General features: G+C 44.9%; 1 protein-coding gene across 1 annotated transcript; it reads right to left on the bottom strand.

Annotated features, from left to right (window-relative positions):
- Positions 1–10,535: 10,535 nt before the first annotated feature.
- On the bottom strand, positions 10,536–12,937 carry LOC121590270. Its single transcript, XM_041909762.1, has 2 exons — positions 10,636–12,937; positions 10,536–10,555 (listed from the first exon to the last, which is right to left on the bottom strand). The coding sequence occupies exons 1-2, from the start codon at positions 12,935–12,937 to the stop codon at positions 10,536–10,538; spliced, it is 2,322 nt and encodes a 773-aa protein (XP_041765696.1).
- Between the last annotated feature and the right edge of the window lie 7,996 nt (positions 12,938–20,933).

The raw sequence follows: 20,933 nt of genomic DNA, 5'->3' as shown, positions 1-20,933 counted from the left end.
CTTCATTTGCTCCTGCCGGTTTTGGATCGTAAGCTAACGTATTGTTGCTCTCGAAAGCAATAATGTATATGAAGATTCTTCTAATAAACGGTAGCTGAAGAGGTATTTTGTGCTCCAATCCAGACAGCTGCTTATTGCTACTGTGTCTGATGAAGGGCCACATATCTCTAAAAGATAAGAGGTAAGTGAGGAGAGCAAAAAGTGATCATACAGTGCGATCACCAGCCAATCAAAGAATCAATTATAATTCAACAAAAAAAAAGTTTCAGAGTACATAAAGACACAAATATGTTTAACACAGCAATTATGAAATAATTACAAATGCCAACTACTGATCACTTCACTTTATTCATGTAGGAAAAACGACAACGACAAAACGACATGAATTGCACCTGATATCCACGCTTGTTTGTTAGGAATAAGTTCATTCTCTTAGATTAACCATCGTACACCCAGTGCCGGATATTGTGCACCGTCCCGATGTTGTACTCGTGAAGATGCTTGATTTTCAGAAAGCGGATATGAAACATATTTCCTGTTGTTAGCAAACGCTCCGTTACGCTTCCTTATCTGCTGTACTACTACTAATAGCAGCAGTTTAGTTTCTAATACTTTATTTGAAACATCTTTAAACCTTCAGCATCAAACGGATGAATATCACTTTTCATCTTTGTGACACGTTTTACCTTTACGAACAAACGGCTCAACGTTCATCACGCATTTGGAGACGAACATCAAAGCTGCCGATGCACCGTCTACTAGCAGATCCGTTCCCGACACAATTTTAATAGCATGCATCCACGGCCAGCGTCGAAGAGTTGCCAGATACGAAGGACATGTTATTAATTTTCCCCTTTTGTTCGCATTATGCCTTCCCCAAGAAGGGCCATCCGCTCAGAAACACATGGTAGTATGTGAGTGTGTGTTTGTGAGGAATCTTGCTGCTTAATGAAATAACACAACGCTCTGTTCGACCGGGCATCGGTAATGCATCGTGGATCTGTGTACCGGCATTTTGGTTACCGATGCGTCCTGGTTAAGCCGCTCTCTATTCTGCGCCGAGACCATAAGCGTACGTCTTGTTTGGATATACACAATGACGTCGATAAGACGCTGAACAATGGACGGTACCGGCGCTAGGATAATATTACCGGTTAAACCAATAAACAACATCCGACAACACAGGGTGGAGCCTGTGCACGGTGTTATCGTTATTGCAAGCTCATTATCATCCATTGGCGTCGAGTAAGGGGTTGGTTTGGCAGTATAAAGCTCGTGGCAAGCTGAGCTTGGTTTGATGATTGAAGAGAAACATACGTTAAAATCTTCATAGAGTTTAGTTTTGCTACCTAGCGATGAAATTTCATGATAGGCGAACGAAAAATTAATGTTACTCATAAAGACGGAGAATGTTTGCCGCTTTTGGGCTTGGGATGGGTGGAAATCAGAATTAATAAAAAATCCGTTAATGAGGCACGTCATGCGAGGAAACTGTGTGTCTCCTTGAAGAACTGATAAGAGGTACCTACAAGGCTTTGGGGATTAGGAGCTTTGATATGTGATGAGGATTTGGGATACAGTGAAATCCTCCAAGAGACCGTTAGCTTAGGGTGATATTCATGTTGAGGAAAACTAATGCACGTGTTGCTATGATGTATCCAAGAAATCACGGGAAAACCCTGACATCCTTTGACCACTATTTTTGTAACATATCATCCAAAAATTCATCATAGAGAGTTTGGGCTGCCATATAGCATATGGAGCGGCAGGAAGACATTCATCTCAATGCATCTTGAAGCGACTACATCTTCGAGGGACTTCACTGTGCAATGTAAGTTCAACCTAGTAAGCAAAAAGTGGCGTTTCATAGATAGTGAACAGAAAGAACGTTATGTTTTTGCGATTGTCTCTTAAAATGAATGACAAAGTATTCTTAACCGACCTACGGTGCATCAAGGGGATTAGCAATCAGTATTAGTAACTGTTCGCATCGTATTTTCCGTTTATTATGATTCTACCAGGAGTCATATCACCGACAAACCGACGTGACACTGGCGTTACAAAAGTGTCCCACACGAAAGTACTGTCATTTACCAGTGAGGCGAACACTTCTGTCAAAGTAAGCTCTGTTCACTGCTGCTTCGATGTAAACAACTTTTCTAAATACAAATGGCGAAGGAAGTGTGAGGCATAATTTTGTGAGAATTATTGGACAAAACACCCGGGAACATCATTTTATAAGTTTCCAAATCAATGTAAAAGATGTGAGAAGTACATAAAACAATACGCATTGGAATTTGCGAAGAAAAACAAAAAGGGGATTTAGCAGTTTCTTCTCCGTGTCAGTGTAGTAAGCGAATCATTATAGAGATGGCGCTAGTGTTTAACGTATTTTCATTTGAAATAAGGAGACAACTTTTGAAGCTCATTTTGTTCGAAGTGTCACGTCGGTTTGTCGGTGGTCATATTTCGTATTGTAAATATGGTTAAGGTATTTTTACGTTACTAATTTTTTTTTTTGACTAAAAGTATATGTGGTATCTTGTTCTCCCAATGCAAACTAACATCGTTCACCGAGCTGAAGAAGGCTAGGTTTGAAATGGAATTGCAACAGCAACTACTTACGACCATTGTTGGCGCATTGGCAGAAGGCTGAAAATTAGTACACCGTGGCATCTGTAGCTTAATGTTTGTGCTAAAACTTCCCCTTTGTATGTTGTGTTTCAATTTTCGGCTCCCACAAAAAGGTTCACATAATCAGCTTTCAACTCTAACTCCTCTCGCACGGTCCATACGGAGCCGGGCAAGACGATAATAGTGTCCGAACCGTTTCATCAGCTGCGACCATCAATGCCATCGTCTGTAGTTTTTCGGTTCCGTTCTTGTCATTCCCTATTCCCCTCCCTTTCCCCCTCCCTGCTTCTAACTCGCTCAACTACTCGGAGAAACAATTCGGCAACTAGTGATCATGTGGGCCGACAAAATGAGGTTAGCCTGGCCAGTGATATTGTTCGTTCAGTATTAGAACCGGTGTTTGCACGCAAGTGTGCGAAGCGAAGGGTCCGGGCAAAAGGTTTTAATCGGATTAAAAATTTTCCCAATGCATATGAATGAGTGAATATGATCAAATTAGATTTGGGCATCGTTCCAAACCCACACCCATTGCCCTTTCTCTCCCTTTACTCTACCGCCGAACTCAGTAAATGGTCCCTTGCACAAGTCTGTTATCCAAACAGCTGGCTGCCCCATTGGACGGTGGACTATATTTTCAGTGCTATTTATTTAAGCTGCACTAGTTTGTTTTTTGCCTTTCGGTTCGACCAACCCCAAAACAAAAGCTACCCATAATGAATTTAATTTCGAAGCGAGATTACTTTTCCACAAAAGTTTCACTTGCCCGTCCACCGTATCGCCCAATGCCTATCAGCGAAACGAACGAACACGATACGTTTGATTGACCTTTCTCGTTGGGTGTTTTTTGCTACCAGCCGGCTGGCAAGGATGACGTCAGTGTCCGTTAAAACGTTATTGCTCGCATATTTCATCTTTTAATTGCTCTTACAGTGACATCCCATTCCCGTGGCGGTGTAACCCAACGCCGTGTTGCCTCCCTGTTGCTGGAATGAATAATAATGTGGCCAAAATGTAATCCGGCAAAGATAACAATTGCGCAGAAACCAAACAAACCGCCATAAAGGTGCGAAGATTCTACCTGCTCCGTGCGATTTACCACCCGAAAGACAATTAAACGCCCCTTTTTCCCTAGACTCTACCTCTGTGTGTGTTTATGTGCCTTAGTCACCTTCCCCGGGTGGCCCGGGTTTTGGCAAGCAGCAGTGCGTGGTGCGTCTTATTGTGAGAGTCCATGATTTTGGAAATGGTTGAACGATCATCACTGGGCCCACGCAACGATAGACACAATTGCTCCCACACACACACACACACGCACACACACACCAGCAACGGTTTTGGTCCACACACCGCGCACAAAACGGGACGGCCGGTTTTTTGGGGGTAATTAAATCTGCATAATGCCGAGTATAATTTCGTACCCGAAAGGGATTTTACGACGGTCCGCCATACGACCCCGTACGCGCGGCCACTTGGTAGCCGGGCTCAGGGAAAGGTGCTCCCCGTTGCGTTCGACGACGACGACGACGACGGCGACAGCGACAGCGAAATGGATCACGCGGCATAGATTACGCCCGGGAAGGCGAAGCGGACCGGCCGAGCAGAAACTCATTACGGCTACGAATTATCTCATATTATGCAGCTTAATTATCGAAAGTTTAGCGATAAAATAATATTAAGTTGACAAATTGCTTGCGAAACGGAATGCGAAACCGCGCCCACCACGCTTGGGACGCGCACACATTTGCACCATGCAGAGGCAGTGCGGAGGAGGTGGCACGGGATCAACGATTATCTTTATTGTGGGGCGAAAACTAGTCCGCTAATGCATCCGTATAAATTCAATCTTAATGGCGCGCTTCATGGCACCCACACTTTGTCCGATTACTTTTAAGCGAGCACGCACGCAGAAGGGCTGCAAAGCAGTTAAATTCGGGCGTGTAATGAAAACAAACACACCGGTTAAGGGTCGGTTAGGGCAGGTTAGAAGGACAACTGCTACGGTGTTAAATGCTTGATTTGCCAGTCTGATTGTTTCAGTTTATTTTATTATAAAAATTGGTAATTTTTTTGTGCGGGAAACTCGTATCCAACCCCTGTATATCCAACATATTTGTATAATATAACAAATATTTCATTTCCAGAAATTGTGCAATTTTTGTGATTTTGTGAAGTTTCCTCCTTAAACCATCTCAATCATGCTCGCCCATTTTTTACCTTTTTTTTAATTCGATTTTAACTTTCACCTTCAATTATCGCCCCCGAAAGTCCGTTCGATTATTATTGCTTTTCGACATCCTTTTTGCTGCAGATAATTAAAATAGCGTTTTTTCCCCACTCAGCTTCATCCCTTCATTCACCGGAAGCAAAGGAATTGGGAAAAAAATCTCGCTGCCCGAAAATAATTTTTAGATCACAAATGAAGGTTGCAAAGGGGAAACCACCCACCACAAAAACCCCTTAAGGAAAACGCACAAACACAACTTCTCAACCCCGCGCTTTCATCGTTTGCAATTCGCGATTCGTTTTTAATGCTGTGGCGTTCCGGAATCGAAACCTGATGAAAAGTTTTCCTTTATCTTTCGATTAAATATTTTCTGCCCGGGATGCGGGATGAGCACGGCCCTGGGAAGCTGAATGGGCTGCTGCGGTGAAGGGACAAGAGCGTAGACTATCTTTCGAGCAGTGAACTGGCATCGCACCCGTGTGGTCGCGAGTAGAAATTGGCCGGCGTAAACTTCTTGGCCCATTCTTTCACACCTTTTCCTTTTTAGCCGGGCTGTAGCGTAGGAAACGCTAGTCGTTCGCTTTTGCCGACTGTTGTTATTTTGTTCGTCGTTTTTTTATTCAATGTTAACTCTTATTATTGTTAGGTCTTTCATTTTTGCGGTATGATTCAATGCGGTTTTTTCCATCCCTCTCCCTTTCCATGTACTATACGCGTTTTCGGTCTCTCTCTCTCTCTCTCTCTCTCTCTCTCTCTCTCTCTCTCTCTCTTGGTAACTTTTTCCCTCCTTTGATGATACGGAACCGAAGTTTCGAGAACGGTTCCGCCCGAGAATTATCCTTTTTTTTTGTTGTTAGTTTGGCGTAACGGGAGCTCGACTTTGGCGTAGAAACCGCAGATTCGTAGTTCCGTGACACCCGTACCGCTAGGCCAAACTTTGGTCGGCCAACGAAAGACAGGATGCTGAAAACCATAATCATCCAAACCAATACATTACGTGATGAAAATTATGAATCCTTCCGTTCCTTCCTCCACCCACCATTAGCCCGTTCGTATTGAATGTGGGTGTATGAGTGTGAGTGTGTGTGTGTGTGTGTGTGTGTGTGTGAGTGTGTGTGGAGAGTAGAAAGAAAACCTCCAATTGCCAACAGCCTGTATCAGGGCTCTGGCCTAAAATGGCTCCAGCAGACCGGCAGTGGTAGGGCAGCTGCAAAGGTCCGGCAATAAGCGGTTGAAATAATGATGTGTGAGCGGGATGAAATACGTGTGATGTCTGTTTTTATTGCCTTTTTTTCTGAGCCACACAGTTTATTTTTTTCAATTTTATGGTGAACACAGTTGCTGGCTCTGAGCCTGTTGTGGCGTGTATGTTTATTCCCCTTGAGGGTCACCGGTGTCATAATCGAAAATTATCTTGTTTCATTGTTTATTCCGCTTTCACCTCCCTGTGCCATGGAAATGTGGCACTTTCGTAAGCATTTTACGACTGCCGGTGGTTAATATTGTATGCTGAAAGAGTTCTTAATGATGGTTTAACTGGAACTATGGTTTGTGTAATGTGTGTGTGCGTGTATTAATTCATAACTTTCGAAAGGATTGCTTCATGATTTTGGGTAGAATTTCGTATAGCATATTGGATATCGTTGTTGAACCTTCACAGCATTTATTACCGTGGCTTTGTTGTTTAACAAGCGAGGAAATTACCCATATAAACATCAATGCGTAGTACTGCAGTACTGAAGGCTTGCACACACACACTGTTAAAATTCAACCGTACAAAAATCTGACCTCTAACCCCAGTTCGATTTGCTGCTTTCTGTAATTAGTAACCACTCGTGCTATTTAATCGACGGCGGTATGGATAAAGCTAGCTAATTGAGCACATTCCGTACGATGATATCACCTGATGAGTTCGATTTATTAGCCCATTTTGTGCCATATGCAGGATCGAACATCAATAGCCCCAATAGGAAGGTTCTTAATTGCACTCATGTTCCACCCGTAATGCGATAATTGGAGCCGTGCTGCGCTCTTGCGTGTGCCGAGGTCAATACCATGAAATATCGTTCGCCTAATTGATTTTAATTTGATACACGTCTAATCAGCTCAATAGCATAACTCTTACCGTACCTCGCATTAAGAGGAATGCGTTGTGCAGCAGCTTTGAAGCATATTGATAGTATTTGTGTAGGATTGCGCCCTACACTAGATTACCTTAAACTCGCGATTCGAGTTTCAAAGGGAGCAAAAATCAGCACGATACCAAATACACCTGAGAGCGCTGACAAGTGTCAAGTAAGAGCTACCCGCCAAGGACTCTGTACAAGATTTGCCAGCTGGGTGATTTGAAGATGTAGAACAATAAATTCTGACTCCGCAATCTGTGCTGTTTTAACTGAATTCTGCATATATTTCTTCGGGTACTTATTACAAAGTGCTGTGCTCCGCTAGCGATGTTTACATTTTGGGGTTTGTACCCTGGCTTAATTTCCCCTCTTTCCGTGAACATACAAATGTTTCCTTATTATTAGTCAATACATCACCCATGATTTACATAACTAATTACGTAGATGGCGCTACTGTGAAGTGTGGAATAGTTGTGTCATTGCCTCGAGATGGCACTACTATTGGTTTTACGGCTTACTTCACGTGTACAACAAATTGCCTACATTTTGGCGCATTTAAATCCTAAACATTCTGCCACCTTAAATTGGAATCAATTTAACCTGGTTTAGGCAACATGCATAATTTAACTATTGGTCTTGTTATTGTTGTACCCTTACTGTTAATCACTGTAGCTACTCTTGAATGACCATCCTTTCCTGTATATAATTTAATAATTCGTGCCAATGGCCATCTACAAGGTGGAGTATTTTCTTCTCTAATCAACACTAACGTTCCTATTTCGAAGTTCTGCTCAGTGCCCTTGAACCATTTTGATCTACTTTGTAATGAATGGAGATATTCGTTGTGCCAACGATCCCAAAACCGTCGCTTGAGTTGTTGCACTTGCCGCCAATGGTTAAGACGGTTCTCTGGAATGTCTGCTGAGATGATGTCTGGAACATCCTTCATGTGTGTACCGATCAAAAAATGGCCTGGTGTCAGCGCATTTACATCCGAGGGATCATCCGTAAGAGCGGTGATAGGGCGGGAGTTAAGACAACATTCAATTTCTGCTAGAACCGTTGTCATGTCCTCAAACGAAAGAGTTGATGCCCCAAGGACCCGTACCAGATGCGTCTTCATCGATTTTACTGCTGCCTCCCACAATCCGCCGAAATGTGGGGCTCGAGGAGGGATGAATTTCCAAGTAATTCCATGCTCGAGTGTCCAAGAAGTGATGGGTTGCAAGCGTTGCTCGGAATGCAACATTCTGTACACTTCGTTGAGATGATTATTAGCACCCTTAAAGTTGGTGGCGTTGTCTGAATGGATCTCCGAAGGTAGTCCCCGGCGGGCCACAAAACGACGTAGTGCAGAGAGGAAGGCTTCAGTCGTCAAGTTGGATACCAGTTCAATGTGTACTGCACGGGTGATGAAACACACGAAGATCGCTGCATACGCCTTTGTGGGGACTGCCCGGCGGTGGGTACCTTTCACCAAAAGAGGTCCGCAATAGTCGACACCGCTTATCGAAAACGGTCTTGCAGCATTTACTCTGCCGGATGGCAGATCTCCCATGAGAGTATTTGTTGGGGGCGGCCGAGCACGGAAGCACGTATAACACTCGTGATGAATCTTTCGTGCCAAATTACGCCCATTGATGATCCAGAATCGTTGCCGGCTAATACTTAACATTAATTGCGGTGGAGCGTGCAATTGTGTCAAGTGATAATGTTTCATTATCATACTAGCCAATGGATGGTTACCAGGAACTACAACTGGATGTTTAGCGTCCATAGTGAGATATGCATTTTCCAGTCGTCCTCCAATCCTGATGAGTCCATCTGCTCCTAGTTGAGGGTTGAACCATTTCAATTTGGATGATGCAGCAACGGGTTGGTTACGTTGAAGTGCCTTAAGTTCTGACTTAAAGCATTCGTGTTGAGCGAGTCGACACAGCTGATCCTCTGCATCTCTCAGATCTGCAGTAGTTAGACCAATTCTATCATAACTGCGTCGATTGTGTCGCCGATTGAAAAACTGGATCCAGTATGCCATTATCCGTCGAAGTTTTGAATACGATGAATAAAGCGAAAATATTCTATGTGGTTTCACATCCACTACTGGATATGCTAATATTAATGCTCGCTGTTCTTCATTGGCATCCTGACTGTCATATGACAGTGGTGTAAGTGGCCATTCATGTTGCGGTGAACGCATCCAACTTGGACCCTGCCACCATAAGGAACTGTTGAGAAGATCGATGCAGGAACATCCTCTTGAAGCCAGATCTGCAGGATTTTCCACTCCAGAAATGTGTCGCCAGCTGCTGCCCTGAGTCATCTGTTGTATTTGAGACACTCGATTTCCAACAAATGGCTTCCATCGGCTGGGAGGAGATCGAAGCCAATGTATCACGGTCATTGAGTCGGTCCAGAACACAGCAGGATACGTGTATGCTACTGCCCTTTTTACTCGTTCATAAAGTTGTCCAGACAGCTGAGCAGCGCATAACTCTAAGCGGGCTATGGAATGTTTCACCTTCAGTGGAGCAACCTTTGTTTTTGATGCAAATAGCTGAATGTTGATGTCGCCAGCTTCGTTGATGCTCCTTAGATAGCAACATGCACCGTAGCCTTGTTCCGAGGCATCGCAAAAAAAGTGAAGCTGAACTTCAATAGAATCTGCTGCCACCGCTACCCTCGGAATCGTCAAATGTTTGAGATGGATTAGCTGGGACTGGAACTGTATCCACTGTTGTTGTAATGACTGAGGGAGCTCATCATCCCATCCCCACAGTTGGGAGTCATCCTTCTTGAGACTCCATATTTGTTGTAATAGTTGCTTCGCAACGGCTTTTACAGGATCAATTATGCCGAGAGGGTCGTATATGCGAGCTATACATGAAGCCACCTTTCGTTTGGTGAATAATCCTTTCGGTTCTATTTCACCAACTTTGAATTGAAGTTCATCTGTTGAAGGTCTCCACACTACGCCCAATGTTGACAGGGGCCCTTCGCTGTCTATTGATGTGAACGGGCTTGATGCTAGATTACTATCATCTAATCCAGCAAGCACAGAGGGTTCGTTGGAGGCCCATTTCCGGAGAGGAAATCCTCCCTTTTGGTAAAGTTGTTCTATCTCATTCTGTAAGCTCTTAGCTTGCTCCACAGAATCTGCTCCAGAAACAAAATCATCTACGTAGAAGTCGGATGCACGCGCTGCAGCTACTTGAAACTGTTGTCCATGGTCGTCGCAAGTCTGTTTCAATGATCGTATGGCCAAGAATGGAGCTGATGCTGTTCCATATGTCACTGTGTTTAGTTCATACTCCTGAATAGGGTCGTCAGGAGAAGTGCGCCATAAGATCCGTTGTAATGCACGATCTGCTGGATGCATCCACACTTGCCGGTACATCTTGGCCACATCTGCCGTCAGTGCGATGGTATACGTTCGAAACCGTAGCAAAATTGATGTTGCATCTTGTTGGATGGTCGGTCCGACCATCAGTGTGTCATTCAGAGACAATCCGTTACTGGACTTGCTTGATGCGTCAAACACGACTCGACATTTAGTTGTAGTACTGTCGACCTTAAAAACCGGGTGGTGTGGAAGGTAAAAGGTTTCACCAGTTGATTCATCTGCTGACACTTTGCACATATGCCCCATACGCTGATACTCGTCCATGAACTCTATGTATGCCTTTCGAGTTTCTGGTTCCCTCTGGAGACGACGTTCAATAGCCAGAAACCGCCGCAAAGCAATCACTTTGGAGTCTCCTAGCTTTCCAGACATTTGTGGTTTCCGTGGTAGTCGGACGATGTATTTCCCGTTGTCGTCGCGAGTAGTTGTTTTACGATAAAAATCTTCGCAAGCTCGTTCTTCCAAACTCCAGTTAGGCTCATCAATCAGTTCCTCAATGTCAAAGAATTTTTTCATCAGATCGTCGATTGCTGTCATGCACACAATCGGCTCGGCAGATAGTTCAACAGGAACAGTTCCACTCACGATCCAGCCGAATTTCGACTCTTGAAGTATCGGACGATGCTGACCAAATGATACACGACGCTCCTTCAAGAACTCGTAGAACATCTCGGCACCAAGAATGATGTCCACACTTCCAGGCTGATTAAACGTCGGATCTGCCAAAATGTATTCAGCCGGGATGTTCCAGTTGCTGATGTTTACCGGCCGAGTTGGTAAATTTGCCGTAGGTTTGGGCAAAATCAGTAAATCGACGAAAAACGTATCGTCGGAGCAGCGGGATCGAATTGTGGCTCGTACAGCATGTCGGACGTTGATGTTTGAGCTGCCACCGATGCCCGATAGAGGAATGTTGACAAGTTTCCTTGGCAACCGTAGTAGTTGGGCCAATCTACCAGACACGAAGTTCGATTGCGAGCCACTATCCAGTAGTGCTCGCGCATGATGCTCAATCCCTTGGTCGTCCATGATGTTGATGATCACTGTAGATAACAGGACAGTGGAGGTAGCCTCTCCATTCACACTCAAGGCAACCTGAGGTGAAAACTGGCTTCCGGTCGGCTGTGATGTAGTTGGAACGGCTTGGGACGACTGCGTGGAGGTAGATGGCACATTTTCTGTCCTTGCCATATCATTGTTCAGCTCGATATGAAGAAGCGTGTGATGACGTCTGTTGCAGTGGCGACATTTTCTCTTCGATTCGCACTTGGAAGATGAATGTCCGGAACCAAGGCAATTGTAGCATAAATGAAGTGATTGTGCCTTCGCCTGTTTCTCACGTACGGAGAGCTTGAGAAAATCAGGACACAAGGAAATGGAATGATGATTGCCACGACAAAGTTTACAGGCTTGTACCGATGATGTATAAGCTTTAGCACCAGCCACCTTGCCTTTCTCGCCTTTGCCTGGAGCACACTGGTCTAGCACATCACATTGCCTGCACAAAAATTCGAGCGTAGACTTCAATTCGGGAAACTGCCCTCTGGTCATTGTCCGTTCCCACAGCTTCCTTGTTTCTGGATCGAAACATGACGCCAAGATGTGGGTGATGATTAAATCGCTGGTACCGTCGATCTCCTTTTTCATGTAAGACAGTCCGTCTACATGAGTTTTACACGTCTCCATTAAATCACGCAGTCCACGTGCAGATTCTCTGGAGAGGGGTTTCATTTGAAGCAAGCCCGAAATATGTCCGTCAACTATTACGCGAGGATTTTCGTAACGGTCCTCTAGTATCTGCCAAGCACTGACGAAATTGTTACCAGCGATGATGCTTGCATTTAAAATGCCACTTGCATTGCCAATCAACGCCTTGTTCAGGTGATGAAGCTTAACGGCATCAGAAGCACCAGATTGCTGCACAATGTCCGAAAACATTGATTTGAATTTAGGCCACTGGGAATACGTTCCATCGAACGTTGGCATGGGAATGTTAAGATGGTGTGACGGTGCTATTACCACTGGATTCACCGGAGGAGATGCGGCACTCGGTGTCCCACGTGCAATCAATGTGTCCAATTGAATGCAAATCTTCGAGTATGCTTCGTCTTCAGCAAAGTCGAGCTCCATGTCAGCAGGAGCTAGGGCAATTACCCTTTCAAATATTTCATTCTGCTTGGCTTTTAAATCGTTCAAATATTGCCTCTTGACGTTATGGGTAGATGCCGTGATTGGATTTGCTGTGACTTCTTCCAGTAGCTGAATGAGTTTGCGTTGCATACTGGAATGCAGAAGCCTTAACGTCTTAAGCTCTCTTTGTGTGGCCGAAGCTTCATCGTCCCCATAGTGGTACATTTGTTCAGCGACGACATCTTGGGATGCAGATTGTTGTGAAGCTAGTGATGCAGCTTGTGGTGCAGCTGGTACAGCTAGTGGTGCAGCTGGTGCAGCTAGTGGTGCAGCTTGTGGTGCCACTGGTGGTGCAGCTTGTGCTTCTTCTTGTGTTGCAGGGTCTTCTACACGCTGCGATGTGGATCTAGTTGTCGGCATGATGACTTGTAGATGCTTTTCCTACTAATGTCGTGATGAACACAAGGCGATGTCTAATACACCGCCAAATTGACGATAGGAGTTGCTCGTTTGTGGATGTCTTCCTCGTTGGGCCAAGGTTTGTGCCGTTGTTCAATACAACGCACTCTCAGAGATGAATTGGCCGACAGTGGATGTCTTCCTCGTTGGGCCACGCTGTACACCGTTGTCCAATTCAACGTTGTTTCAGGGATGAGATGGCCGCCAATGGATGTCTTCCTCGCTGGGCCACGCCGTAGGCCGTTGTCCAATACAACGCAGTTTAAGGGATGAGATGGCCGCCACTGGATGTCTTCCTCGCTGGGCCACGCTTTGTGCCGTTGTCAAATACAACGCACTCTCAGGGATGAATTGGCCGACAGTGGATGTCTTCCTCGCTGGGCCACGCCGTTGTCCAATACAACGCAGTTTATAGGGATGAGATGGCCGCCAGTGGATGTCTTCCTCGCTGGGCCACGCCGTGTGCCGTTGTCCAATACAACGCACCTTATTGGGATGAGATGGCCGCCAGTGGATGTCTTCCTCGCTGGGCCACGCCGTGTGCCGTTGTCCAATACAACGCACCTTATTGGGATGAGTTGGCGTCCAGTGGAAGTTTCCGTCGCTGGCCACGCCGTGTGCCGTTGTCCAATACAACGCACCTCAGTTCACTGGTTCACTCTTACTTTACCGGCCTGGCCGGCATCCGGTTCGAAGGACCAAAATGTGTAGGATTGCGCCCTACACTAGATTACCTTAAACTCGCGATTCGAGTTTCAAAGGGAGCAAAAATCAGCACGATACCAAATACACCTGAGAGCGCTGACAAGTGTCAAGTAAGAGCTACCCGCCAAGGACTCTGTACAAGATTTGCCAGCTGGGTGATTTGAAGATGTAGAACAATAAATTCTGACTCCGCAATCTGTGCTGTTTTAACTGAATTCTGCATATATTTCTTCGGGTACTTATTACAAAGTGCTGTGCTCCGCTAGCGATGTTTACATTTTGGGGTTTGTACCCTGGCTTAATTTCCCCTCTTTCCGTGAACATACAAATGTTTCCTTATTATTAGTCAATACATCACCCATGATTTACATAACTAATTACGTAGATGGCGCTACTGTGAAGTGTGGAATAGTTGTGTCATTGCCTCGAGATGGCACTACTATTGGTTTTACGGCTTACTTCACGTGTACAACAAATTGCCTACATTTTGGCGCATTTAAATCCTAAACAGTATTGTTGAAATGATATAACAATGTGTAAGCAATAGCTGGTGGTGCTAAAAATCATGAATGAAGCATAGTATTTATTCTTTTTTTTTGTAATTCATTATTTTTAACACCTAATGTGTCTTAATGCAACTTAATGATGGTTTTTCCATATCTTCCCAATCCGTCTATCTTTATTCTGCTACTTTCCACCGAACAGAAATGACTTGTAATTTTCAAAAAAAAAACACTATTCATTCATCTGGCTAGCTTTCCGGGCGGTTAGTTAATTATTTACCCAAAGTAACCATTAGTGAGGTCCTTCTAATAGCAGCTTAGACTGGAAGGTTGTCTTTCTTTTTTCATACCCCCCCCCCCTCTCTCTATCTCTTTCTCTCTCTCTCTTTCCCTCTCTTCCTACATTACTGGGCAGTGGAAAAGTGAGCTAAACAACTTGCCAATGAGTTCTAAGAACTCCGAAGTCAGTGTCGAAGAAGTAAGAAACTGCTCACACGCCACGATCCATTAGAGACTGCTCAGCGTGTCACGCTCTTTACCAGAGGTATAAGAATAAATTTGATCCCGTATAAGTGAACCATTAAAAAGAAAGAGTGGGCGCTGCGATGGGCACGTAATTATACTTATCGTGCTATCATTAGCAGCACACTAACGAACCAGTCAAACTACGTTGAAGGAATTAGAAGGAATAAGCGAGTGTCGCATTATACGGAAAAGACAACCATTAGCTGGTTGGGGAAATGCGTAACACTATGAGAAGCTTTGCAAAGCTTTCATAAAGCATTCAATGTATTCTCGTTCACGTGGGTTTGCGATGGGATTGAAAGAAATGTACAAAATCTCATTGATGGAATTTTCATAGCACAAGGATTTAATAATAATCACATTGACTCCAATACTATTTTAACATCAAATGGCGAAACTTTAATTCCTGTTGCTTGATTAGCTCACTGTTTTGGGAAAAATGTATGAAATCTTCTCTTCCTGACTTTTTGCCCTTTTAAGCCAGCTGTCCCATGCAGACGTTTTCCTCCCTGAACGCATTCTGAGAATTGCTATGCAGCACGCTAAAATAGTTTCTTAGATGACACCAAGGGTAGATAACATACACAGATACACGAGGGACATGTGAACGTCACCATGCTGTGACATCGTACATCTGCACCGTTTTCTTCTGCTCCTGGCAGATACGGATTAATGGTGGTGACGTTTTCTCTTTCTACTGTTACTTTTCCCTTTTACTTGATTGAGCTTTTTCCTTTTTCCTTTCCACAGTAGAGGCAACACAACCATTTCCCTGCAAGCATACGAATGCCACCCGTTACCCGGAATGTATTACCATATGGGACAGGGTGGATCGGTTCCCACTCGCAACCTGTGCACACGCATCGCTCGCAACAACGTGTAAGCAACCAGAAACACAAACCACCATGCACAGAAGGGATGAAACGTAAAGTCTGAAAGCCAACGTAGATAAACTCTCCACACGCATACGATAAATATGCGGTTTAGTAAACGTTGCCCATCGTGCTTTCATGCACACGCACACACGCATACTCTATTTCTCTCTACGCAAAGACAAAAGATCAGAAATTGATCTACCAACTTCCTCCGAAACGCTGTCAGCTAGGAATGATGGGTTGGTGAGGAGATTCTTGACTATAGAACCGAGTACAAACGCGTAACACAAGCCTTGGGGCATGAATACGATAAAACGAGTTCATATATGCCTATCTCAGCGACGTATGAGCTTGCTTTCCTCTTTACCCTCGAAATACGTGTTGAGCGGTTTGCTATTTGCACAGCATTTGGGGCTTTCTTTTGGCTCTGTGCCTGTATCCTGTATGATTTGAGGTGAAAGCCCCTAATATTACTTTTTGGTACAACATTTACCATGAAAAGCTTAAAAATTCAATGGTTAATGTACGCTAGGCAAGTGTTGGGAACATGAACGCTATTGTGCAGTAGTGTTATTGGGTGAAAAATGCTGTATGTTTCATTCGAACGATTCAAAAACATTGAATTAACAAAGTGTTCCTAAAGGCCAAAGCAATCAAGCCAAATTTTACCCCGCTCGCCTCCAACATTCACACCCAGGTGGCGAGCGTAATGAAACATTACCTTTTGTTTATTCATCCACCCGACATCCGTCATATTATCGGTTGTAATAATGGAACCCTATTCGTCAACCATTAATGGATCGCGGAGGCGTAAATGATTGTACCATTATTGATTATATTGAAAACGGGATGCCTTTTACTTTCGTGAACGAATTGTGTCCGCCCCCAAACCCTCAACCGGTGGGCACCTGGCAGGTGGGTTTTTGGGTGTTTTGGGGGACCTATTATGCATAGGAACATATCGCTTGCCATTACCTGTGTGTTTCCTTTGTCTGTTGCTGCGTATCGAGTGACGCGGGGTAACGTTGTGGGTCGAACGGTATGACCTACGAGGCATGATTTATGTGACGTTCAATAGTGTGGTGTGGTTTTATCGTACAAAGTGTTGTCATGACACATTGAAGCATTAGCACTTTCGGCTTCACCCAAATCGGCCGGGATCCGGAACGCACATGAATGGTTCGTCATTAATTTGTAGGGTTTCTGTGTGTTATTTAATAAATAAGCCGCTTTGGAGTATTCTTTTGTCCCAATGTGAACGCACTACTTTTGCAGCGAAGGGCACACATTTTTAATGAAACATTCTTTTTCACTAGAAAAAGCCGCTATGCTATATTAGACAACATTTTATTTACCGTATTGCACTAAGAAATGGGACTACGCTTCTTTGTATTTAAACCCAAACGAAACGTTTATTCAGTTTATTTCGAATGCCTTGTGCATACATGCCTTTAAATGCTTCTTATCTTACCACAGACCAACAACGCCAATTGTGGGAGAGAGCGAGAGAAAAAAATGCGAATTGTTTGCTCGAAAGCATCATCCTTTCGTTTTTCCTTCCGGGAATGATTTATGTCCTGTCATCTGTGCGTACCGGATTTAAAATCGTACGCTCATGCTGTTGTGAGAGAAATAGGAAAGTATCCGTCTATCTGTGTTGGTGTGTGTGTGTGTGGGAGGGATTTTTTTTACTTTGCGTCTTCTCGTTCATCTTTCCCGCTATATCGCCATTTTCCGCCTGAACTCACGCCACACGGACTTGTGGGCTTGAGTGGTCGCACCACCAGATACAGCGTGTTGGCGGCAAAAAGCTGTCGAGAACAGTGATTCCATTTTTTCTTTCTCTTTACATCCCCATTCGCACAAGTAAGAGCTTTTTCTAGCTGGGTAAGCATTTCCAACAGCAAGCTGTAATAACATTGATGTGTTTAGAGTTGAAGAGCTGCCCGTAAGAGAAAAAGGATTGTTTTGATGGTGTTACACCCCCCGGGTGAAAGGAGTGAGCTAACAGTTGCACCGACAGCATTGGATGGTAATCGTAGCGTATGAATTACATTGTTCCTTCACTGTAGGGTATAATTTTCATAATCTCCTTAAGCAACGCTGTGCCGCCTTGTGGCAGCCAACGCGCCGCAGCGAAACGCATCCCCATGGCAGACCGTCCTGCTTGGACGCTCGCAACCGCAACCGCATCTTTTCACAGTGGGCCAAAGGTACCGACACTGCAACAAGTCCAAATGCACCGAAGACATATACGTGTACAGATCCAACCGTAAACCCATCACCGTACCCGCGTGCGACTTACCGTGCGTAAAATATTGCGCTTTTTCACTAAGCCGCATAAATCATGCTCCTCGCCCAATCCCCTGCCCCAAAGGTGAAAACGAAAACCCGACCCCGGATCAGGTGTGCCGAAAGCCGAAACCATCGCTCTTCGACCACGGTGGGTAACACGCATTGCAGCAGCACAGTGCCCCGCTAGTCGCAGGCGAAGCCGGAAATTTATTTATTCCGGTTAAAAATGAATCCCGCAACCGAGCGGCAGGGCGGCACTGAGCCAGCGTGGGGAGGGCAAAAAGAAAAAGAGAAAGCGAAGAACACGCAAGACACGGCGCATTTGCACTTCGCTGTCATGATCTCGATTGAGTAATGGGTTCTCTTTGTGTAAGGTACCGTGTCTTGAAGATTAAGATAATTCCACTACGGTTGGGGGAAGAATCCCATCGTGCCACGCTGGTGAAAAGTGTAGGGGTTTTACGTTTTACCAGCCCTTGATGAGTGTGTGGAAAATTTCTACACGCATACATGCAGGATGCACTTGCCACCGGGGATGAAGTTATGGTGAAATATCATTTCGAACGCGTTTTGTGTGATCAAGCTAAAACTGTACCATAGTTTGCATACCTTTAGGCGCTTTATGAGTGGGAATGAGGAATGAGCGGAGCTGTATTTTTGGGGTAAGCATTCTTTAAAGGTTGTTCTACACTCCAATATTAAAAGAATGTGAATAATGAAAAAAAAAAAAAACTCAACATAGATATTGAATTATCTAATGGATGTTAAAACACTCATCCCAAGACAGCACACATTGCGAAATTACTGTCATCGCATTGATTGTCATTGTAGTTCATTGGATTTGATTGATTTAAAAGCAGCTAATTTCATTTGAATTTAAAACCATAAGCCTATTAAATGATCTCTTCTACAGTAAAAGCCACCCAGTTATTCTACTTTTTTTTCCGCACGCCCTACCTCAAGACCAGCGGAGCTCGTGTGCAGCACTCACTGTAATTGAGTGCCACCGGTGCAGAATGAAAGAAAGCATTCTCCAGTTTAAACGTCTACCGTCCTGGCAGCGCGCTCTTCCTTCCCAGCCTATGTAAGCAAAAACTCAAACGACACTCGCCAATTTTCATCCTCCCTCTCACGCTGGTTATATAACGATCCGGTTCCGAAGCTGGTGCTTACCGATCGGAGCACAAGGCTCGAAAGCGAGAGCGAGAGTATTCTGCTCAGTACCGTAGTACCGTAGTCTGCCCTGTGAGTGCTCCGCTGTGCCAAGTATCCCTGCGCTCAACCAGACAACCAGTTTCGCGTTAGCCCGCGAAATGCACGACTAAAGCGTGCGGTCACAGCGTACCGACGAGTCAAAACAGGTAGCGAAACGCCAAAGCCGTTGCCATCAAACCGCGTACGGTCGAGAAAAAGCTAACGCACCACGTATGGGCAGGACGGCATGGTGTTTGCGGTGTTGCGCACCGCGTTTAAGGGATGTAGAGAAACGAGACCACATTAAAAGGGCATCACTGAATCGGTGAAAACAAAAGCGGCGGTACGCACCACCAAAGCCGGAACGGAAGCGACGGGGACAGGACGGGGCTGCTTCACTGCATTCCATCGTGATTGGTCGGATGGGCGGAAGGCAGAATCGAAAGTGATGTTCGAATAATTTATTAGCCCAAAAAGGATGGAGCAGAATTTATCCATTTACGAACCGGGAAGCATGAGGAGGGTAGGGGACTTACATTGACTCTTTGCCGTGGAGGCTAGTTAAAAGCGATCATTGTGTGGTGTGGTGTTCAAAAATTGATTGCCTCTTTCGCTGTTACCGTTTAACGAGGCTCAATTGGTATTCAATTTGGAAGCGCATATTTTACCGTTTTAAAAAGCCTTTTTATTTATTAAAGCTTGGCGAAGAATTTATAACCGCTCAAAATTGCATTTTACAAAGGATCTTTAAGTCTTCAAAGAAAACCAGCCACAAACCATCTGCCGACGCAAACGATCCAGTGTTGTTTGCACTTGATATTTAAACTCACTTGAAATTTCTTCACACTGGCTCCGGTTCCACATTCAGACACCGGTTGCAATCGTTCCCGATCTTGCTGATGGGTTGCTTCGTCCCGTTACGGTTCCAGCGCTCCGGCAGTTTGGTTGCAGGGAAATAATTGTTTTTCAAATGCTCTTCTACTCTTCCCAAGCACCATTGCTGCAGCCGGTTTTGCCAAACAGCCATTTGAACGGTTGAAGTGCTTAAAAACTTTCTGCCACTTGACGGGGTTTGGGGCTCGAAACTCTCGGGCGCCCCGAAACCGTACGCGAAATGCCGCAGATGGTTTCTAGTCGTTGTTGCTGTTGGTTTTTTTTTTATTCTCATACCCGCGCGCACATTTGCTCCTAGAAAGTAATTTGCTCAGCTCGGTATCGAACGACGCGCTGGTGTGATGAGCGGATCAGCAAACAAGGCAAACCGTGCATGGGACAGTAAAATGTCGAAGGGTGTGGGGAAGGGAGGGGGAGAAAAAAGTTGGATAAGTAAATCCTTTTATTATTTAAATTTTCCAACAGCGCGACAGCCGCGTCTTACAAACGGTAGACGGGGCGGGTTGTGGGCTGAAGAATGGCGCTCATTGGGTATGCTTACACGAGTGAATGCTTCCGCACTCGGCGCCCGGGTTGAGTAGGCTGAATGTTGGTGTGTGTGTGTGTGTCTGTTATGAGACACAGAATAAGCCGTACCTTTGCACACTTCCAATGAGAACTAGTTAAGAAAACGAGAAAAGGAACCTTTTTCTTAGCTCGCCTTACTCTGCCCACTTTCCACAGGGTTGGCGCGAAAAGAAGTGGGAAGGAAAAATGTGCGGCTTTTGTAAATACATTCTGCACATTGCACAAAATGAACAGAAACCCACTTGGCCTAAGTTTACTATTACAGCTCGCAATGTCCGCCGAGGCTTCTACGAAACCCCCGCCGACGCTCCGGCGCTAGCAATCTTATACAAATTCGAAATAAAAAAAAAAGACACACCCCAATCCGCGCGCAGTATTGAATCAGGCCGCACTTCAAAC

The sequence above is a fragment of the Anopheles merus genome, chromosome 2R (genome assembly GCF_017562075.2).
Source record: "Anopheles merus strain MAF chromosome 2R, AmerM5.1, whole genome shotgun sequence".
NCBI lineage: Eukaryota > Metazoa > Arthropoda > Insecta > Diptera > Culicidae > Anopheles > Anopheles merus.
This window is presented reverse-complemented; position numbering and strand designations above follow the sequence as displayed.

What these genes read in the sequence shown, in the direction of transcription:
- LOC121590270 (XM_041909762.1), bottom strand. Translation starts at nt 12,937, where the DNA reads ATGCCGACAACTAGATCCACATCGCAGCGTGTAGAAGACCCTGCAACA. An exon ending in GTTCATGGACGAGTATCAGC is followed by an intron (nt 10,556 to 10,635) that starts GTATGGGGCATA and finishes CCGGTTTTTAAG; the next exon opens with GTCGACAGTACTACAACTAA.